The 20,301-nt window shown below is 55.9% G+C and overlaps 1 protein-coding gene across 1 annotated transcript; it reads right to left on the minus strand.

Annotated features, from left to right (window-relative positions):
- Positions 1–1,605: 1,605 nt before the first annotated feature.
- On the minus strand, positions 1,606–19,898 carry SLC45A3 (solute carrier family 45 member 3). The gene is made up of 5 exons (XM_040462087.1): positions 19,705–19,898; positions 8,139–8,536; positions 6,487–7,272; positions 5,517–5,782; positions 1,606–3,410 (listed from the first exon to the last, which is right to left on the minus strand). The coding sequence occupies exons 2-5, from the start codon at positions 8,308–8,310 to the stop codon at positions 2,973–2,975; spliced, it is 1,662 nt and encodes a 553-aa protein (XP_040318021.1). The 5' UTR covers positions 8,311–8,536; positions 19,705–19,898; the 3' UTR covers positions 1,606–2,972.
- Between the last annotated feature and the right edge of the window lie 403 nt (positions 19,899–20,301).

Consider the following 20,301-nt stretch of genomic DNA (forward strand, 5'->3'; position numbering starts at 1 on the left):
AACAGTGGGTTGTTAAGTACAGATAGCAGTGACTACTAATATCAAAAAAGAAAGACAATACCTGCTCCCTTCTATGGAAGTACACAAATCTACTAGGTATTCTGACAAAAATTTATCTATCTATATCTATAGATATATATATCTCTCTACGTATAAAATCTGAACCGGTCTCGGATTTTAATTACCAATTTACAGAAAATACAGAGGCAATAACATATGAAAGGTCACCATGGGAATGATATCAGCAAAATCCAAATCTGTAGGAAAATAACGCAGTTTAACAAATAAATTACAAGGAAAAACATTAAAACTGAGAAGGTACCTGTGGAGTACAAGAGATCTGAGAGACGTATCAATCCACTGCAACATCTGGAACTTAATTAGGTTCCAATTTGAGCAAAAACCGTAGGAGACAGGGAAATGCAAACACTGGTTAGTTAATTGCACTACTGAATTAGATTTAGGTCTGATCATAATGATGTGGCTGTGTGTTTTTCATCTTAAAGTCCTTACCTCGTAGAAAAACGTTCTGAGATACTCAGGAATGAAGTATAATATCTGAAAGTTGCCGTAGGAGAGGGGCGCCTGGGTGGCTCAGTCAGTTAAGTGTCTGACTTCAGCTCAGGTCATGATCTCATGGTCTGTGGGTTCAAGCCCTGCATTGGGCTCTGTGCTTACAGCTCAGAGCCTGGAGCCTGTATCTCCAGATTCTGTATCTCCCTCTCTCTGCCTCTCCCCAGCTTGTGCGCTCTCTCTCTCTCTCTCTCTCAATAATAAATAAATAAACTTAAAAATTATTTAAAAAAAAAAAAAAACCTCTCCCTCAATGGGTGGGGGAGGGAGAGTAGATAAAATTAAAATGGCAAACTGTTAATAATTGTTGAAATTGGGTTTGTTACACCAGGCTCATTTTTCATGTATGTTTGAAATTTTCCATAATAAAAAGTTAAATAAAATATAGAACATTTAAAAATAAAGTCAATCCTTTTTTAAAATTTTTATTTAAGTAATCTCTGCACCCAATGTGGGGCTCAAACTCTCAACCCCAAGATCAAGAATCGCATGTTTTAATGACTGAGCCAGCCGGGCACCTCAAATAAAGCTGGTCCTTGCGTATGGTGTTAACCATTCTGACCGCTAGAATTAGGAACAAGAAGGCCAGTCAAGTTTGGAAGGATGAGGGAGGTGGCATTGCAGGGAAGACTGAATTTGACCTAAGCCTGGCAGGAAGGGTGAAGGAAGCAAGGCACAGTGATGTTGAAATCCTAGCGGGCACGTACCAGGTTCGTTCCTACTTCCTATTGCTGTGGTTTAGATAGAAGGTGCTTGTTCCATCTCTTTGGCCACATTATGAGCCCCTTGCGAAGGAAAATGCCCCGCTCCCTTGCACTCCGTGCTTTTCCCGCCCCGGCCCTTTCCCCAAATTCCCCAACTCTCCAGTCCAAGAGGTAGCTCCTCCTAGCCCATTGGCCAAGCATTGGAAGAATACTGGTCTGTGGCTCCATCTGCTGGCGATGCTGGGAACTGAACGTGTCAAAACAGCTGACGCTGAGGATTTGAAAGAGAGCTGGTCCTTCCCCCTCAGAAAAGATAAACACAGGCCAATTAAACATATAAGAAGCCTTTAATTTCATCACCATAAACATTAGACTCTGATTGCTCACATACAGTATAAAATATTTACTCCACTAAATAAATAAGACATAACATTATTGCAAACGGCACTTAAACCCCCCCAGAGATAAGACCTCCTTAGCCCAGGCAGGGGGTACTCCTGAGTTTCTGTGCGAGATTCCCCAAGCACAGATATGCCCTGGGGGCTGAGACGGATACAGGCTCGAGGAGCCACACTCTGTGCTTCTGGTCCTGCAACAGCCCCAAGGAGAGGACTGTGGAGCCAGTGGGGAAGGGTAGGGGGTGGGCAGCTCCTTCATCAGCCCAGCCCTAGAGAGAGCAGAGAGGAGTCAGGAGTGGGGCGCAGGCTGGGCCAAGAGAGAGGCTAAGGAGGCTGCTGAGACCCGGAGCCCCGCCCTCCACGTACCCCCAGCTCCCCCAGCCTTGGGTAACATGATTTGGGATATCAGCTGGGTGAGTAGAGCTTCCAAGCTCCTGGGTTAGGCAGTACGGGGCCAGACCAATCACCCAGGAGAACATTCTGGCAATGCTCAGCCCAATAAACCAACCATCTCATAGGCCCACTGGAGATCTCACCCCTTAGACACCAAGATGGCAGAGCTGGGAACTGATTCCCCTCTACTTAGTTAAATAAATAAGTTAAATATTTAAAGGCCTGTGTCCCTATGATGTCAACACAGGGGCCAACAAGCCATGTCCCGATAAAATGTAGTTGTGGGGGAATAGTAGAAAGGCAGTGCTTTGGGGGCAGGCAGCTTCCTCCCTGTCCGATTCTTCCCCACAAATAACTTCCGTATTTTCAAATCCTGTGGAGGAGAGTTTCACACTAGAAACTCCCATGCAAGAGCAACATCGAGGGAATCTATGGGATAAGGGGGCTTGGAGGTGAGAGACCAGGTGGTTGAGTTTACTCAGCTCCCCAGATCCCTCCTCTGGGCATGTCTTGACCAGGACACTGCCTGTTAACCCTACCTTGGTAATCCCCCCGCAGAGTCCTGCAGTCCAGTGCATGGAGCTAATGAAATGCCCTGCTCTTCTGGCCTCCCTGTAGAAGTCCAGACTGAAGCCTGTTTGGACCAATAGTCAGCCAGGCCCGAAGACCGGGGAGGGAGGGAGAGAGAGAAGCCCCAGGTCCCCTACCTGTGCGGCTACGCACCTCACTGCCACAGGGCGGCAGCAGAGAGCCACACCCCTTTGGCGGCAACAGAAACCAGAGGGCCCTCCCCACCCTGGCCCCAGGAGGCTAACAGGATGTAGAGCTGGGGGGGGGGGTTGGGCGGGGCAGGCAGGGCTGGGACCCAGTGAGGCAGGCCCCCCCTCAGTGGGTCAGAAGTACTCTACACCGAGTATTTGGCCAAGTCACTCTTATCAAATACTACCTGTGTAGCAAAATAAATGGCCACCAAACCAAGGCCTGCAGCCGACACCATGTAGGCAGTGACAGACTGGCTGAGCTGAACAATGGAGCCCATGAACAGGGACGGGGCCACCTGGGACAGCAGGAAGGCACTGTCCAGGATGGCAAGGTCCAGGCAGATGCCCCGGCCCGGAAGGACCCTGGCCTCAGGCTGCTCGCCGACCACCACCCGCATGGAGACATCGCAGGCAGAGGCCCCACAGAGCACGGGTGGAGACGGGAGGAGGCCGCCGCCTCCGGCACCCATGTGTCCGTTGGGGAAGGGAGATCCGGCCTTGGGGCCCGGTGGGAAGCTGGTCTTCAGGCTGTCCTCACTGGCACTGCTTCCAGCGTCTCCTCGGTACTTGGGCAGGAAAACCTGGGGGGCGGAGGGGAGGAAAAAGGGGACGTGGACATTTAGGTACCCAAGCATAGGATCCCGGCTAGGAGAACAGACCCCAGCATTCAGACCAGGGGCCGGAAGACACCAGGCAACTGGCCTTCATGACAGTTATGCAGCAGGTGAGAAAGCCAGGCAGACCCTCCTTGGTTTGGGTCTAGTTAGGAGTCTCCTTAGGGGCAGGGGATCCCCCGGGGAGGGGACACATCTGAAACCACAAGCCTAGGTCTGCACTAGCCTCTCCCGGAGCCAGTAAGTGGCAGACGAACTCACAGTGCAGGCAAGGAAGAGAGCAGAACCCCAAGGTAAAGGGAAAAGAATGAAGACAGGTGAGAAGAGAGATGTGTAAGAACAGAGGAACAAAATCCAAAGCTGGGGCCCCTGATGGCCCAAGCCCCCACACAGGCTCTCTTAACCCTCCTACTTCCTGCCCCCCACCACTTCGCCTTGGGAAATCTTTCTCAACCTGGAAGAGAGAAACTCTGCTCCCACTGGGGTCCCAGGCCTGTGAGGTCCATGGCCCCAGCCTGGGGCAGGGAAGGTCCAGCAGACTCAGGCTGGAGGAAGAGAGGAACCAGAGGAATCTTCCAGGCTCCTATGGCCTAGCTGTGCTGATACTGAAGCCCTTCTTGCTTCCTATTCACTGTCTGCCTTAGATCAAGGTAGCCTGGCCCTGCCCAGAGCCCCCCGTTTTAGGATAGGGCCGGAATGTATCCGACACTGTCCCCGCGCCTGCTAGCACTGGACAGGAGAGGGCTCTCGAGCTGGCTGTGCTGGAGCCGGGACTCATGGCAGAGATGAAGCCAGGGAAGCCCACGGCTCTTGGCGTGGCCGGAAGTAGGCCAGGCAAGTACAGACGGCATACAGGGCCAAGTGTGCCATCGATTGCTGCTTGGAACCGGCCTCCCGGGACCTCCCCTGCCTGCCTGCCACCCCTGAAAAGACCAGTGAGGCCGGAGCCTGAAGAGGGCCCTAGGGATAGACCCGCTCTTCAGTGTGAGGGGAGGACTGGCTCTAGCAGGTTCCCTGGCACGAGTGCATATGCCCACCCTGGCCTCTGGACACCTGCCCTCAAGCCCCCAGCCACGGCAGTGAAAGAATGGAGGTTGATGAAGGTTATCAGTGCACTGACAGGAGTCTCAGGCACCAGGCTACCCCAACCGAAACACCGGCCCCTTCCTCCACACACCCCACCCCTGCAGCTACCTATTCAATCAACCAGCCTCCTAGCTACGTATTTCTCTGCTACTTCACTCATGTCCTACAGGGGGTGGACATCCATCTTCCCTATGGTCTGGAAGCTCTATGAGGGCAACTTCTTGCCCTCTGTGCGGAGCTCTGCACCCAGGGCTGCAGCTCACTGAAGCCAGTGAAGGGGACAAAGGTGACCACACGGCTTCGGTCAGGAGGCTTCCCCTCAGAAGGGGGCCCCTGGAGGGGCTGGTTCGCGTGGGGCCAAGCAGGGAGGAGGCCCCCAACTTACAGTGCCCAGGCGAGCGGTGTCAGATGCGTCGGGCTCAGAGATCCGCCGTGGGGGCGGGGGAAGGGGACGGAGGCAAAGGTGTGAGGCAGGAAAAGAAAAGAGAGAATTAGGCAGAAAAAGAAGATAAACCAGAAAGAGAAGGGGCAATAAGGAGCCTTCCCCACATTGGAGAGTAGAGCAGGGTATTGGTCAGTCACACTGCCCCTCCCTGAATAAAGAGAGCTGTCGCCAGCACCAGACCGTCCCCCCTCCCCATCTGCTGAGGCTACGTGCCCCAGAGGTCACCTGCTCCTGCCCCCTGCCCCTGCAGAGAACTCAGCCCAGACTGAGGGCCTCCGTTAGGCCTAGGCCGGTTCCTCAGGATTCCCAAAGAAGGACTTAGCATTTCCTGCAATCATCCGCTCAAGTGCTTTATAGTTCTGACACCAGGAAGTCATTCCCAGAATCTAATCTACACCCTCCTTCCGCAGCCCACGTCTCTGGCCCTGGGCTACACGGGCTTCCTCTCCAATCAAAGAATGACTTCTCCGGCGTCTCTGGCCAGACTTGGGCTACTGCGTCTCCCCTCCACCCCGGCTCCACCCAGCGGCCAGTGTGAGTACCTGCTTCTCTCGGTGGTAGAGGGAGGCTAGTGTGTAGGGCAGGATCTGCAGGGCGGAGAAGGTGAACCCGGTGAGGGCAGCCGAGGCGGTCACCACGGCCACACTGCGGGACAGGCACATGGTGCCGGCAGCAACAGGGAAGGCCACCACGCTGGCCAAATAGACTGCCCGGGTGCCGAATCGCTGCACCAGCCGGTCCATGACCAGAGAGAAGAGCAGGGAAATGGCACACTGCAGGAACAGCCCCAGGCTGCCCATCCGGACCCCTGCAGGTGGGGAAGAAGAGGAAGTCAGACCCAGACCCACCCGTACAATCTGGGGAAGGCTCAGAATTGCGGGCACCCGCCATCCCAGCCTTGCTGTGGACCAGACCCGCTCCCTGCATCATCCCCACCCAGATGCAACAACGGGAGTCTAGGTTCTTCCACTGCCCTTAGAAAAGGCGAAGCCGCGGGCTAGGGGCGGAGGAAGATGCTGATTGCGAGGCTCAGCTAGTGCTCAGCTATCTAGGAGGCTGACAGGGAACACAAAGACAGTTGTGCCATTGGCTCCGGGACAAAGTTCCAGGAGGCCTGAGCCGAAGGTCTGGCCAGGCAATGTGGAAAGTCAGCAGGGGGAGCAGAGGGCACACTGAACTTGGGGCTAGGCAGACCTGCGACCCGGCCTTGACTCCTCCACTCTCTTTGGACCTTAAATAAGCTTGGCCTTTTCTGCTGTCAACTTGGGGCAACGACTCTGAGCAAAGTCTCCGCAGCCGGAGGCTCTCCTGAGACTGCCAGCAGAGCTGACCTGCACGCTGGGGGCCACATGCACAGGCTGGGCCCATTTATCTGATCGGGAAATCGGAGCCCAGGTACACAGCTCCCAGCCCGGCGCAGACTGGGGGCATCTTCCTATGCTGGACCGTCCCCCAGAGGGAACTCCCTCCCACAGCAGCCCCCTCGCCGAACGCCCGCTGCGGAGGCCTTACCTTCATCGTAGTGTCTCCGTGCCTCAGTGCCTGGCTCAGCCCGGGGCACACCCTGGTACAGCCCCTCGCCCACGAAGTCCGTGTAAAACAGCGTGAAGGTCATGAATGCCATCCAGCTGCACAGTTCGGCCACAAAGAGTCTGCGCAGGGTGCGAGGCACACGGCAGCAGAGCTGGTGCAGCCGGGGAAACAGGGCGCCCAGGTTCCGGAAGGCCAGGCGGGTGTGGCATGGGCAGCAGCGCGGCGGCACGGAGGGGACCAACAGCCCTTCCGCTGGCTCAGCCGGACCCAGCGCCGCCTCCTCGGCCACAAACAGCGTGGCCGCCACGCAAGTGAGGAAGATGAGAGCGAGCAAGCCAAAGAGGCACTCCTCCTGGGTGCCCAGGTAGGGGGCCAGGGCACTGGCGTCCCAGTCGATTGCAGGCAGGAGGTAGCCCAGGCAGCCCCCAAGGCTGATCATGAAGGCGTAGACGGAGAAGGCCTGGCGACAGTGGTCTGGGTCCCGGAAGAGGTCGGACAGCAGGGCCTCCAGTGGAGTGAAGCACACCTGGCCGCAGAAGTCCAGCAGCCCCACACCCAGGATCAGCAGTGCCAGCTCCAGGGGCCTGGTATCCGGGCACAGCAGCCCCGCCAGCCAGCTGGCCCTCGGGATGAGGAAGAGGCTCAGGAGGACGCCTAGGGACAGGGCCCAGATGAAGGGCCTCCGGCGACCATAGCGCCCGCGCCAGTGGTCACTGGCTGAGCCTAGGAGTGGGACCGAGATGAGGCCCAGCACTGGCCCGATGCCTGCAGGAAGGACAAGTGGTATGAGCCAGAGGCTGGGACCCTAAGGGGTGGTGGGGAAGGGGGCCTACCCTCCCAGGACAAGGATGGAAAGGACCACGGTCCTCTCGCATGGAGGGCCACCCCCACCTCCGTGCTGGACACAGTGCTGAGTATGGCACACAGGCTCTAATTTAGTCCCCGCGACTAGGATCCCTAATGCCCAGTCTCAGGATGGGCAAACTGATGCACGGGGCTGCTGGTGAGACTTGTGCACTGGCACCTGGCAAGGGGGGCAAGAGGCCGAGTTCCATCGGGCAGTCTGACTCCAGAGCCTATGATCTGGACAGCCCCCTTTTCCGGGAGCCACCCCACGGTGACCTCTTTCTTGCCTCCGGTGGCTTTTGCAGAAAGCCTCTGCAGTCAGGAGCCCAGCCCATGCCCTAGGGGTAAGAAAGCCCAGGCTGGGAGACTCTGATCCTGCTAATCAGCAGCTAGCCTTGGGCCCAGCTCAATCACCCAACTTCTTATCAGCCTCCATTACCTTCTCCATGAAATGGATGGCCTCAAAGGGCTGTTGCAAGAACCAAATGAGATAACAGATAAGGTAGAAAGAGTAGACAAAGGTGCAGAGCAATTTCTCCAGTGTCTCCTGTGCGCCAGCCAGGCAACGTGTAGGTGCCAGGTGAGATGACCGGGGAATGTCCCTGTGTTCTTTTCCTACTGGGCCCCCTCCAGCCCACGGTCACCCCTGTGTCCAGCAATGTCCACCCACCAGCACCACAGCCTGAGGAACAGCAGGCAGCCACCTCCTCCCCTTTGGGCAAAGGCACCTACTTCCTGGGTATCATGTATCTGGAGCAGGAGGGAAGGAGGATGTGGTGACTCACCCAGCACCATGGTCATGAACTTCTCCTCTACCCCCACTTCCAGCAGCAAGGGCGGCACGTAGGTGATACCTGCGGCCAGGCACACCTCCAGGCCGAAGGTCAGCAGGTTGACCAGCAGGAGCTGGGCTTTCCGATGCCGCAGCAGACGGCTCACCCACAGCCTCTGGGCCATGGTGGACCAGGCAGGTTGGGCTCCGCCTGTTCACACACTCCAGAACTGCTCCGTCTCAGCCCTGCTCCAGATGCCCGGGCCTCTCCTCCTTGCTGCCACCAACTGCCTAGGACTCAGCCGGGAGCCCATTTCTGCCAGCCTTCCGTGCAGGTGCGGCTTCTCAGCCCATGCTAGACGCCCGCTGCCATGGGGTGCCTCGGTGCAGACATGGCTCATCACTCAGGTCCTAAAAGGGCAGGGGCAATCAAACCCAGAGTGTTAAGTCCTGGGAACCAGGTCTCCGGGATTTGCTCTGAGTTCTCTGAATCCTGAGTTCACTCCCAGGCTGGCAGTGTGGCCGTGCTACCCCCAGCAGCCAATAAGGAAGCGCTTGTTAATGTTAGCCTAAGGCTGACATAACTAATAAGGTAAATATGATTTTTAAACCTCAGCACACTTCAGAACCAAACAGATGTCAAGTTTTTCTCTGTTTTGGAATATCTTTGCAATTGCCCTTGCCTGTTAGTATGGAAAAAAGAAAAAAAAAAAAAAAATCACACCAATTGAATTCCCAGTTCCCCAGGCTCTGTTATCAAGGTGCCCCTGGAGACCCTCTGCCAGGCCCGGATTGTTTGCTTTTCTCTCTCCACTTCCCAAAGCTGGGCTGTTCAACTGCCCTTTGTTAAGAGTAGTACTTCCCAATCTGCGCAGCCTGGCCACACACCGTGCTGCGCTATAACCTGAGCCCCCAAGGACGAGGACAAGGGGGAAGGGAGGAGAGGCTGTGGTCTGTTGGGTTGGGGGTTAAGCTGTCATTGAAACCACTTAAAGAAGGCTCCCGTGGAGGAACCTAGGCCTGAAAACCTCTCCCTGGAGTTTTCTCCCTGTGCTCAACGTTCCTGGGGAGGAAACATTCCCACAGGTACTGCCCAACTGTCACGGGACAATGGGGACTGTTCCCAGGTGCCAGCCTCACCGAGGCGTGAAACTGTAACACCTGGTGGCCACTATAATGACACCAGTAACCGGGGGCTGGCAGGATACCCCACCGCTTTCCAGGGCAGCCCTTCTCTGCTCCCCAAATGGCTCTATTCTCAGCAGAGAGGTCCCCACAGCCCTTCCTGCTAGGCCCGCCTCCTGTGCATAGAGATCTCACGGTGGGGGGGGGGGGGGAATCACCCATCCTGTGCCTCCACCTCCCCCAGGCAACTGGCAGCCAGGTCTTACTTCCTGAATATGATGGTACCCAATGCAGTCTGCTGTTTAGGGGTGACCACTAAAAAGGCTAAATCAAGTCAGCCACAAAGAGAAGGTGTAGAAGGTGGGGCCTTCGTGAGAAAAGGCAAGCAAGCGTCCCCTGACTTTGTCATCTCTCTCAAAGAGGTGGGACAGAACTTCATGCCGCTTGTGGCTGGAGTCTGGAGTGCCTTCCCTTGCCTCACTGATTCCCTACCATAAATGCTGCTGAACAGCACTGCTCCTGTGCAACGTCCACAGCTCTGAGGGCTCCACTCCCGGCCCCACCCCCACCCAGCGCCTGGGGCACCCTCAGTCCTCTTTACTCCCGGCCAATCTCAGCATCTCATAATCCGCCACTATACCTTCTTTTCGCTTTTCAAAGAACACTCAACCTCGCAGGGCCTTATATGTTATAAAGCATGTCGTGGGTACTCTCTGAAATACACCACAAAGAAATCAGACGGCCATCAATCCTGGGTAAGACGTGTTCATGTCTGCATTCCAGGACTCTGCCGCCGGCAGACCAGGAAGGAAGGGACTTTAGATATGGCTAGGCAACCAGCAGCCCCCTCCCCAAAGTTCTGCTCAGACACAGACCATCCACTTTGGGAAGGGGCGTGGCTCCCAAGGGGGTGGCATGGGGAGAGGGTGAAATACTGATCGAAGGGTCCCTAAGGGTGCTGGGAGGGGGCCACACGTAGGTCCTAGCTGGGCAGTTTTGAACCAAGCCCCTCCCCTGCCCTAGAATCCCCCACAAGGCAGGCAAGAGACTGCACACAGACCAAGACTCCAGCCTGGAGGGAACGGTTCTGGGTCAAAAGGCTTCCAGCCCATTCTACTCCCCACCCTCAGTCTGGGAAGGCCCTGGACACTCACCTACTCTGGGTTAAGGGAGCAGGGCCTCCCTTAGCAAACAGAGACTTTGTCAGACCCAGCCTCACCCACAACCTGCCCCCATTCCCAAGCCCCCGTTTTCTCCCTGCTGTTTAAAATAAGTAGCAGCTCTTGGGCCAAAACGCTAATCACCCCACCTGCCTCCTTCCCTCCCCTAATCCAGCTCCTTGCTCCGGGGAACAGGCAGGACGTCTGTAGCCCACAAGAGAGAGACTAAAAGACCAAAGGGGGGTGAAGACAGGAATTTCCCTCCATCCTCCTTCAGCCCAGATAGCTCATTAGCTGCCTCCCTCTCCCTCCTTTTTCCCGCCCCCTCCCCCCTTCTTCTTTACCAGGTAACTGGGGGCTGGGCCAGGTGAGGAATTCATTGAAAGAGCGGGGTAGGAAGTGGGCAGGCTCCAAGCCCAGCTCTGCACCCCGCTGTTCTTAGGTTGCTAAGCCCGTCCTCCCTCTTTTGACTTGTACTGTGCCCTGGGGTCCAGAGCACTCTTGCCACCCCTAGAGTTTATTCTTCCAGGCCCAGAACCGCCTAAGGAATTCCAAGCCCGTAAGAACATTCTCCCTTCCAAAGCTCCCTGTTCCGGGTCGGCTCTTGACACCTTCCCCCAGGGTCCCAGGCCGGCCCACTCACTCCAGAGTCCTCAGGGAGGAGGGAACTACAGAGGACCCCCACAGCACTAACCAGCCACCTGCCATCCCTCCAGTGCACGAACAGAGAAGCCCAGGCCCTGCCCAGTGCCCAGGCTCAGACAGGTGGGGGACAAGAAGTCTTCCGCATTAACTCCTGTCTGCAGCCTGCTGCAGCCCCAGGGCACGCTTCCCACCAAAGCTTGTAAGTGACAACTGACTGCTGGGCACCCATTTTGGGGTGCTCCCCTGACTTCCTCAGCAATACAGGCAGGGAGACGGAATCCAATTCTCCCCAATGCCCTCCTGTGTCAGAGGTGCTTCTGACTCCAATCTTCCTGTCCCGCTGCTCCTGGAGCACTCTGCCTGTCTAGCAACCAGAAGATCAACCAGAAGAGCCAGCCTCCAAGGGCTCACCTGGTGGGGAGGGGGCGGGAAGAGGAGGCAAGTGGAGGTACAGAAAGGGGGAGTGTGGCCTGACCACCCCCCCCACACACACACACAAAAGAACAGCAGCCTTCAGGGAGGACAAGTCCCTCTCAAGTTCCAAGTATCTCCTCCTCTCCTGCCCCCCAATGACAGGACAACAAGAAGGCTGCAAGAAACCCAAGACCTCCAGAAACCTCCGCGGAGCTCTGCCCCAGGCCATCTTTCCTCACCCCTGGGGGAGCAGAACTCTAGCACCCTGGGGACAGTCAGTGAGCCCAGCCCCAGACCGTGGGAGACCTTCGCTCAACCCTCTGGCGCCCACCCTAGCATGAGGGGCCTGGGAAATATTTACCCGAAGAAGACACAGCTGAAAGCAGAGTGGGGGTGGGTGGGGTAAGAGATGGGAAAGACCTGAGGGCCCCCCCCCATCCCCTCGCACACCAAGGAAATCCCAGCCAGACCCCCAGAGGGGGCAATTCCTCAAGGTTCACAGGTGGTGAGTGGACTGGACAGACCCTTGGGCTGGAGCGCCCCCCCTCGTCAGGTTAGGCCTCAGCGAGCACCGGGAAATGAAACTGAGCAGCAAGAACAAACTTGGCCTGAACTTTCTCCAAAATTCAAAAGACAGAGCGAAGGAGGTGGGAGGAAAGGCGAGAGCCCACTCCGGTAGCTCCCTATGGGAAGGGAGGGTCAGAGGGACGCATAAAGAGGCCTTTGAGGCCTTTCAAAGGGGCTCCTGCCACCCTCACGACTGAGGTGGAGCTGGGGGGAGCGGATCCCCTCTGCTGACAGACAGAGGCCAGGGCAGCCCAGGCTGGGGGCAGCCCCGCCGCGGGCCAGTGTCAGGCAGCAATTCTATGGGCTCTTTATGCGCCCGCGTCCCCGCACCCCGCCCAGGCACATCAAACGCTGCGGCCCCCACCCTGACCCCAGCAGCTCGGAGACCCCGCGTCCTCCTTCAGCGCTCACAAAGACGGCCTGGCTTTCTCACACGCTCCTCTACCCCTCTCAGCCCCCAGGCAGCCCCTCCCGCAGAGAAGGAAATGGAGTGGGGTGGACTCCCTCAAGGAATAATGACTCAGTGGCAGAAAGGGGGTGGGGTCACTCCTGGCCAATCTGCCTGACACCAGCCCAGCACCCGAGGCTCTCCTGCCCCGGGACCAGGACGGAGGGCAGGTGACGAGCAACCCCCCGGGTGGAGGCTGCAAGACTGCGGGAATGGGGACCCCAGAATGTCATTCCAAGTTGAGCTCTCCCAGGCCCTCTAAATTGGGTGGCAGGGAAGAGGGCTGGGGGTTCACCAGCCCAGCATCCCTGTGACCCAACCCTGTGCCTCAGTCCCAGGGGCCCAACGTCCTCGGCTTTACCTGGTAAAACCTAGCACACAGCACTCCCGACATGAGTTCTGCCCCCATGGGGCCTTGGGGCGCCCCAGAAAGAGGCCGTGCTGGCCAGCCAGGAGTCCTGAAAATGAGCATCCTTGTGAGGCAGTGGCTCTCATTACAGACCCCGGTTCAGGGATGCTGGGCTGTGGGAACTGCTACCTGGGCAGCTGTGGGGGGCGGGGAGTGGGGGAGGGCCGCGCAGGATTAGACCGTGCGCGGTTTCAGTGTCTTCCAACCCACATTCAGTCTTTGACTCTCCGGGCTCCAATTTCCAAAGAAGTGAGGGTCTGCCTTCCCCAATCCCACCCTATCAAAAAGGCCATGATCTGAGCAAATACCCGAGGCCTGCACTTTGCAGGGCTTCCCCAGACACCTGCAAACTCTGCGCGGAAAGCAGCCTCCACACCTCAAGGGAACTGTCAGAAAGAATAAGGGCTGGACAGAGCGGGGAAGAGCCCACCCCCGCCCCAGACTTGCTCCCTAGCTTTGCCTCCCCCGGGGCCCAGAGGCCAGGGATTTGGAGTTCGCCCTGCTGCGCTGCCTTTTCTTCGCTCGGACTGGAAGCCTTCTGCTTAGCAGCTTGTCAGAGAGAGTGAGGGGGCTGCAGGCTGGGACACAAAGGGGGATTAGGGAGAAACCTCTCGGCCTGCAGAGTAATCCATCAAACTCTCTCCCGGCTGCCAGCACCGGCCCCTTCCCACTCAATTCCCCTTCCAGCTGCTGCAGCCCCCCCCACCCCACCCCCTCCGGCTCCTGAGCCCTGTCACTTCGGGCAGCAAAGAGAATCCCAGGCCCTGGGGGGGCAGAGGGGGCACACCACAGACACTGGGAAAAGGGCAACGGCTCCCTCCCCCCACTCACCCCCAATGTGTGAAAACCCAACAGGTGGCAGTGGCTTGGAGGAAAGTTGCTTTTGTTGCCCTGTCTGAGAGCCCCAGCCCAGCTTCTGAAAGGAAACAAATGCCGAGGAGGTTGGGGGAAGGGGAGGGGAGAAGAGAGGATGGGCGGGAAGTCCCTGGGGCCCCACTCTTATCTCCCCTCCCCTCTGCAGTCCAGTGACAGGAGTTCTGGGGCTGGCCTGACCCTCACCTTGGCCAGTCAGTCCTGGCCAGCCTAAGCCAAGGTGAAGCACCTTCCCAGGGGGTTGTCAGGCAATCCCATGGTGACCGTCTACACGGACACACATCTGACTCCAGGCAAAGACCTCCCAATCAGACTTCCCTTCTGAGAACAGCTGTGACCCAAGGTCACACTGGGTCACCTTGACCAAGTGCCCTCCAAACCTAAACAATCAACCTGCAGCTCCCTTCTGCCCGAGGGGCCGCAGGCCTCTGAACCCCGGCAGATTCTGCAGGGTGACCTGGGTGTGGCAGTCAGCCTGACCTGGGTTTGCACGCCAACTCCACCGTTTACAACTCTGTGACCTGGTTAGTTGCCCTCCCCGAGCCTCAGTTTCCTCGTCTGCAATTAACAATAACAGCTAACCCTGAGGCTTACTACGTGCCAGGTCTTCCTCCAAGCATTCTAATCTTCCAACCGCCCGATGAGGTGGGTACAATGTTGAATATGCCCATGTGACAGGCGAGGAGCCTCAGATGAACACCACCAACTTCACAGCGGTGGGGTCCGTTGAAGAGACAGCCTGTGTGGGAAGTTCGAGGCAGCCCTTCCTTCAGTTGTCTGGGCTTCCCCAGCAGAGAAACCCGGGAGCCGGCTTTCCCATTCCGGATCAGGAGCAGCAGAGGTCAGAGGGGGACCGGCTAGCCGCCCTTCTCGGCCCGCATTCCCCCCTCACCCACGTGCCCCGCACGGCCTCCAACGCCTCTTTCAGCCTCCAGAGGCAGGAGGAATGCCAAGAATGTAAATGCCTCCCCAGGTGCTGGCCCCAACAGGTGAGGAGAGGTCACTGCAGCGGACCTGCCTGGTGGCTGAGGCCGAGAAGGAGCTGGAGGCTGGACTAAACATCCACAGTCATGAGACAAGGGTGGATCCCATCCCCAGGGAAAATAATCACGGTGGCTGACAGCTACTCACTGTCCAGAAGGTGTCTGGCATGGGCTGGATACCTGACATACCTTTCTCTCTAATTCAAACCATTTGAAAATCCTGCAGAGTGCTCTGAACTGGGAACCAGGACCATATACTCTGGTTTCAATGACTTTTGTAGCTGTATAGCCATTTTACGCGTCTCTCCACCCCGGGACTCACACGTGCAAAATGAGAGCTAGTCTAGATGCTGTCTAAAGTTCTTTACAACCGTACAGCTAAATGATCTCACACCTACCCACCCCCTGCCCTTGGCCTCCGGTATGGCGCTCTCCCTCGACAGGTGCGGACTGAGCGCGCACTGACAAGGCCACATGGCATTGGGGAGGAGGGTTTCATAGCCTTCCACCAAAGAGAGACACGGGGAACCAGGCAGAGAGGGGCTCCCCAGCCGCACTTAAGCCATCCTTTACCTGCTCAAGTACACTGCTCAAGTACAACAGGGTGCCAAAGATTAGTGGACACCTGAAACTGAGCCAAGTGACTGAGACATCTGGGGGCAGAACTGGCCTCCTCCCTACTCCCTCCCGGAGCTGGACACTGTTCCTGGCAGCAGTCGGTAAATTCTTTCTCTACCTAGGCCACAATAAAAGCTTCCCTACAAAGTGGGGTAACGGTACCAAGAAATCCCTTGGTCCAGGGTTGGTGGGGGGGGGTGGAGAATGAGGAGCTTGGCAGAGCATGCAGGCCACTGGGAAGTTCTCTCTCCCTGCTGCCTTCTCAGTTCCTACAGCCCTGTGAAGTGAAACCTAAACAGCCTCTCTCCTAGCGAATTTGAACTCGGCCAGTCAGCCAGACCGGGCAGTTCTCTCCATCCTGCAGAGCCAACCCTTGCCCCCTTCCTGCAGACTGGCCTCCCTCAGGAAGTGCAGCCCACAGGAAGGAGGCCAGGGGGTGGAGGCTGGGCAGACCTACCCATCCCAGGCTGGGAGGGGGGCCAGGGCGCTGGGCCTAGCTCTGATGTGTCCCACCTCTAGGATCTCAAATTCAGTGGTCTCTCGGGCTCTTTCAGCCCTGATATCCTATGGTCTGTAACTAGTCCTATTTATCATCAGAGGGCTCGGGGTCAGATCCAGCCCCACGGAAAGGTGTTCTCAAAAACAATTGCTCAGTGATGAGCAGTGTGCGAGGGGGCTCCAAAAAGGACTCTTTTATTAAAGGGTCCCAGTTTGCCCACCCCTGGAGGAAGTATGCCTCAGTGCATGCAACCTAACCTCCCCCAAAGGAATGTCAAAGAGCACTAAAACTCACTCACCCACCCACCTATCCATCCATCCAACACTCGCTGAAATCCAATTCTGTGCCAGCCCACTGTGAAGGCGCCCTGGGTACAGAAATGACTGCCTGCAGCCCCCTTTAGCAGTGCTGAGACACAGGTCCCTGGAGTCGGGGCCCAAGACATAGGGCATGACCAGTCCTCCCAGGGCTTCCTGGAGGAAGAAGCCATGTTGCTGAGCCTGGCAAGATGGGCAGGTAGGAACTATGCAGAAAAGGGCAGATATTTGCAAAACATAGTCACTGGAGCCTGGGACCTCCACACACACCTACCTCTCCTTTTGGCCCCGACCCAGTGAGGTACGATGGCAAGAATACCAGACCCCAAATTGTGGCAATGGGTTTCGATCTCAGACCTGGAGCCAAGAGAGAGGAATTTATCAGCACCGGGACTGATTTTGCTTCCAAAGTAGTCACCATGCTCCAGTTACTTCCCCGGGATGCCCTCTAGTTCACCTGACCCTTGTCCAGCTCAAGTCCCATACCTCCTTCAGGGCTCCTGGGAACCCAAGTTATCAAGGATCCCCTCTTTCCTCCAAACCTTGCTGTGCTCAACAGGCAGCCCTCAGGATTGGATACTGCTAGTGGTCCTCTGGTCTCCTGCCCCACTAGCTCTTCAGCTCCTAGAAAGCAAGGACCACAGTCCCTGTCCACGACCTGGATGGAGGTGTGGAGTGCTCAAGAGAAGGCCTTCCAAGTGAGGCTGAATCAGGATTCCTGTCTGATGAATCTGACCAACCTGCCAGGGATTCAGGCAGGGCCACAGTCGAGGTATTTGGGTGCACAGCTCTTTCTAGCGACAGGAGCCAGGAGTGGGAAGCTAGACTGCCACAATCCCTAGGGATGGGCCATGCACCCCCAGCTTGGACCCTGTTTGTCACCTCAAAGGACATCCGAGATCAGAGGCTGGGGTGGGGCATAACAAAGAGCCTTGAGGAAGAAGGGACTTGTCTCTGGCTAGCTGCTCCTGAGGGCATCTATCTGGCTGGGCATTAGGTCTGGCCTGAAACTGGTGACTGAGGGACTATGGGCCATGGGACCAGGGGCTGGTCTCATCCCAGTTTCCCAGAGAGAGTGATCTCCAGAATTAACAAAAGAAGGGGAAGGGAACAAACAGGTACTAAGCACCTGGTCTGTGTAGGCACTTTGCTAAACATGCTCATCTCATTTACTCCTCACTGTAACTTTGCACGGTTTTACAGACATAGACGCCAAGGCCAACAGGTGAGGCAGGCCCGTCTCTAGTATCAGAAGCAAGAAGCCCTACAAGTCATTCAAGGTCAGTGGCAAAACTGTGGACTTCTTCCCACAAGGGAGGAAACACAGACTTCATAGTAGGAAAAGGGATTAAACAGGAAGTTCTGGCCAGATATCAGGACCATCCCGTGACGGCTCGGTCAGCTCCCGCCCCCAAGCAGGGACACTTAATACACTAGACAAAGCTCCACGCTCCAGCTCTATTGCCGGGAGTCAAGTGGCATCAGCATTCGAGACCCCGGGCCTGGCACCAACTGGTCCAGCCTCTGTCCTTGCTATCCAGCAAACGGGGCCACTGACTATTCAAAGAAAGCCAGGCTGCATTTTTCTTCTGGACATCAGAAAGCAAGGCATCCTAAGCGCTGAAGGGGGTAGGACAGAACAGAGCCCCAACTTCAGTGTGCCCCCCTCCTCCTCATACAGTGTCCCTAAAAATCACACCAGGTAATCTGTCTGCATAGAAGGCTCTTGACCTTTCAAGCTAGATATATATTCGCCTCCGTTATTTCATGGCACTCTCTTCCAACTTGCGGAGACAGGGAGGGCAGGGTTTCTGGACAGATTAAAAAACAAGTCGCTCATGGTATTGACGCAGGAGAAACCAGGATGTCCAGTCCTGGTGTATTCTCTGCACCAGACCACAAGTTCAACTGCAAATAGGTCATTCGCAGCTTGCATATGGTTATACGTGGTCTAATTCCCTTGCTCCGAAACTCTGGTTTCTAAGTGTAAACAGCAATAATTACTCCCATTGTTACCAAATAACAGCAGCTGACATGTGTCAGGCTCTTTTTACACAAGCTGCTATGCTTGGAGCTTTAGCTATATCAGCCCGTTTAATCCTCATGATATTGTGAGGTGGGTACTATTATTCTCATTGCACAGAGGAGGAAGTTGGAGCACAGAGGGGTGAAATAACTTGCACAAGAGGAGATGGGATTGAAATCCAGGCAACTGGGTGCTGGAGGCCAGTCTCTTAACCAGTCATACGGACTCCCCAAGGTCCAGAAGACCTTGCTCCCAAAGAAACAAGAGGAGAACCCAAGAATAGAGTTCCGGGCTAGGTGCTGCTGTGCATTCGGTCACAGGTGAGAGATACAGTAAGTGCTAGCTAACATTTATTGAGCACTTACTACCTAAGGCACAAAGTCCAGTGCTCCGTACTCATGATTTAATACTATACATTTTTCATATTTTACATATTACAATCAGATATTTATATTTAATTTAATAAACAAAAAAAAAAGCTATGGGGTGCCTGGCTGACTCAGTCTGAAGAGCATGCAACTCTTTTCTTTTTCTTTTTTTTTTTTTTACATTTATTTATTTTTGAGAGACAGAACACTAGTGGGGGAGGGACAGAGAGAGAGGGAGACACGGAATCTGAAGCAGGCTCCAGGCTCCGAGCTGTCAGCACAGAGCCCGACGTGGGGCTCAACTCACAAACCGTGAGATCATGACCTGAGCCGCAGTCGGATGCTTAACCTACTGAGCCACTCAGGTGCCCCAAGCATGCAACTCTTGATCTCAGGGTCCTCAGGTCCTGAGTTCAAGCCCCATGTTGGGTATAGACATTACATAAACAAAGAAACTTAAAAAAAAAAAGAAAGCTGTAAGGGTACCTGGGTGGCTCAGTTCGTTAAGCATCCATCCAAGTCTTGATCTCAGCTCAGGTCATGATCTCACAGTTTGGGAGTTCAAGCCCCGCACTGGAGTCTGCACTGACAGTGCAGAGCCTGCTTGGGATTCTCTCTCTCCCTTCTCTCTGCCCCTCTCCCACTCTCTCCCTCTCTCTCTCCCTCTCAAAAAAAAAAAAAAAAAAAATCTGTAAAGTATTATTATCATCATCCCCATTTTGCATCCAGGGATACTGAGACTTTGAAGAAGTAACTTGCCCAATCTTCCATGGCTAGTGGAGTAGCCAAGATATAAACCTTGTCTGACAGTCTAGGTTTTTATCCACAATGTTGCGTTGTCAGGCTCTGATGGTCCAGATGATGGTACGTAATTTCCCCTTTGGAGTCCTCAGACCATCCCCACCTTTCTGCCTTTTTCCTCCAGCGCCCTGCCCAGGCTGGGGAGGCGGGGGTGGGGGGCTCCACCACCTGGTGGCCTGGAAGGACCTCAGGGGGCCACCAAGAATCACTGTCCAGTCCCTCCTCCTCCTTCAGGATAACCCAGAGAGCCAGGCGGGGCAGGAGAGTTCACCACACCCTCCATGAGGACACAGGAAAACTGCCCCTCGCACACCCCACACACATACTCTAATTGGGGCCTGGATGTCCACAGCTGTACATTCATCCACAGCTGTATTTTCCTCTTCAGACTCATCCTGCTGACTCAAGCTCCATTTTTCTGAGCACTTTTAGAAAAACAGAGTCCTGGCTCCATGACAGGCCTGGGGGGAGGAGATAAGGAAGGAATGAGGGGATGGGACCCATCCAACAGAAGGGCCTGTGACCTCAAATACCGTAGCACTCACTCCCTAGGAGGAGTTGCTCCATGGGTTTCCTCAGGCTTCCCTTCCAGCCTGCCCCTCCTGGGCCTTCCCCTCCCTAGCCCCCTGTGCCAGCCTGCCCCCCAGGCCTTGGGCAGGTCAGCCCACACCAAGGCTGTCTCCTTCTGAAAGGAGAGCTGCCACGTGCATCAGGAAAGGCAGCCAGAAGCCCCCAGGGCCTCGCCCCACCCCTGAGCAATGCTTCCAGGAGCCCAGTAAGGGTCACTCTGGGCCTGGGTGCACTGGCTATGGGCAGCAAAACAGCAGCTGGGCTATTCTTAGTGTCCGCTCCACTGGGATCAGGTCTGTGTAACAGCTGAAGGGCAAGTCCTCACCAGGTACCCACCATGCCAAACCCCTCCC

The sequence above is a fragment of the Herpailurus yagouaroundi genome, unplaced genomic scaffold (genome assembly GCF_014898765.1).
Source record: "Herpailurus yagouaroundi ecotype Mexico unplaced genomic scaffold, PumYag 308, whole genome shotgun sequence".
Classification (NCBI taxonomy): Eukaryota; Metazoa; Chordata; class Mammalia; order Carnivora; family Felidae; genus Herpailurus; species Herpailurus yagouaroundi.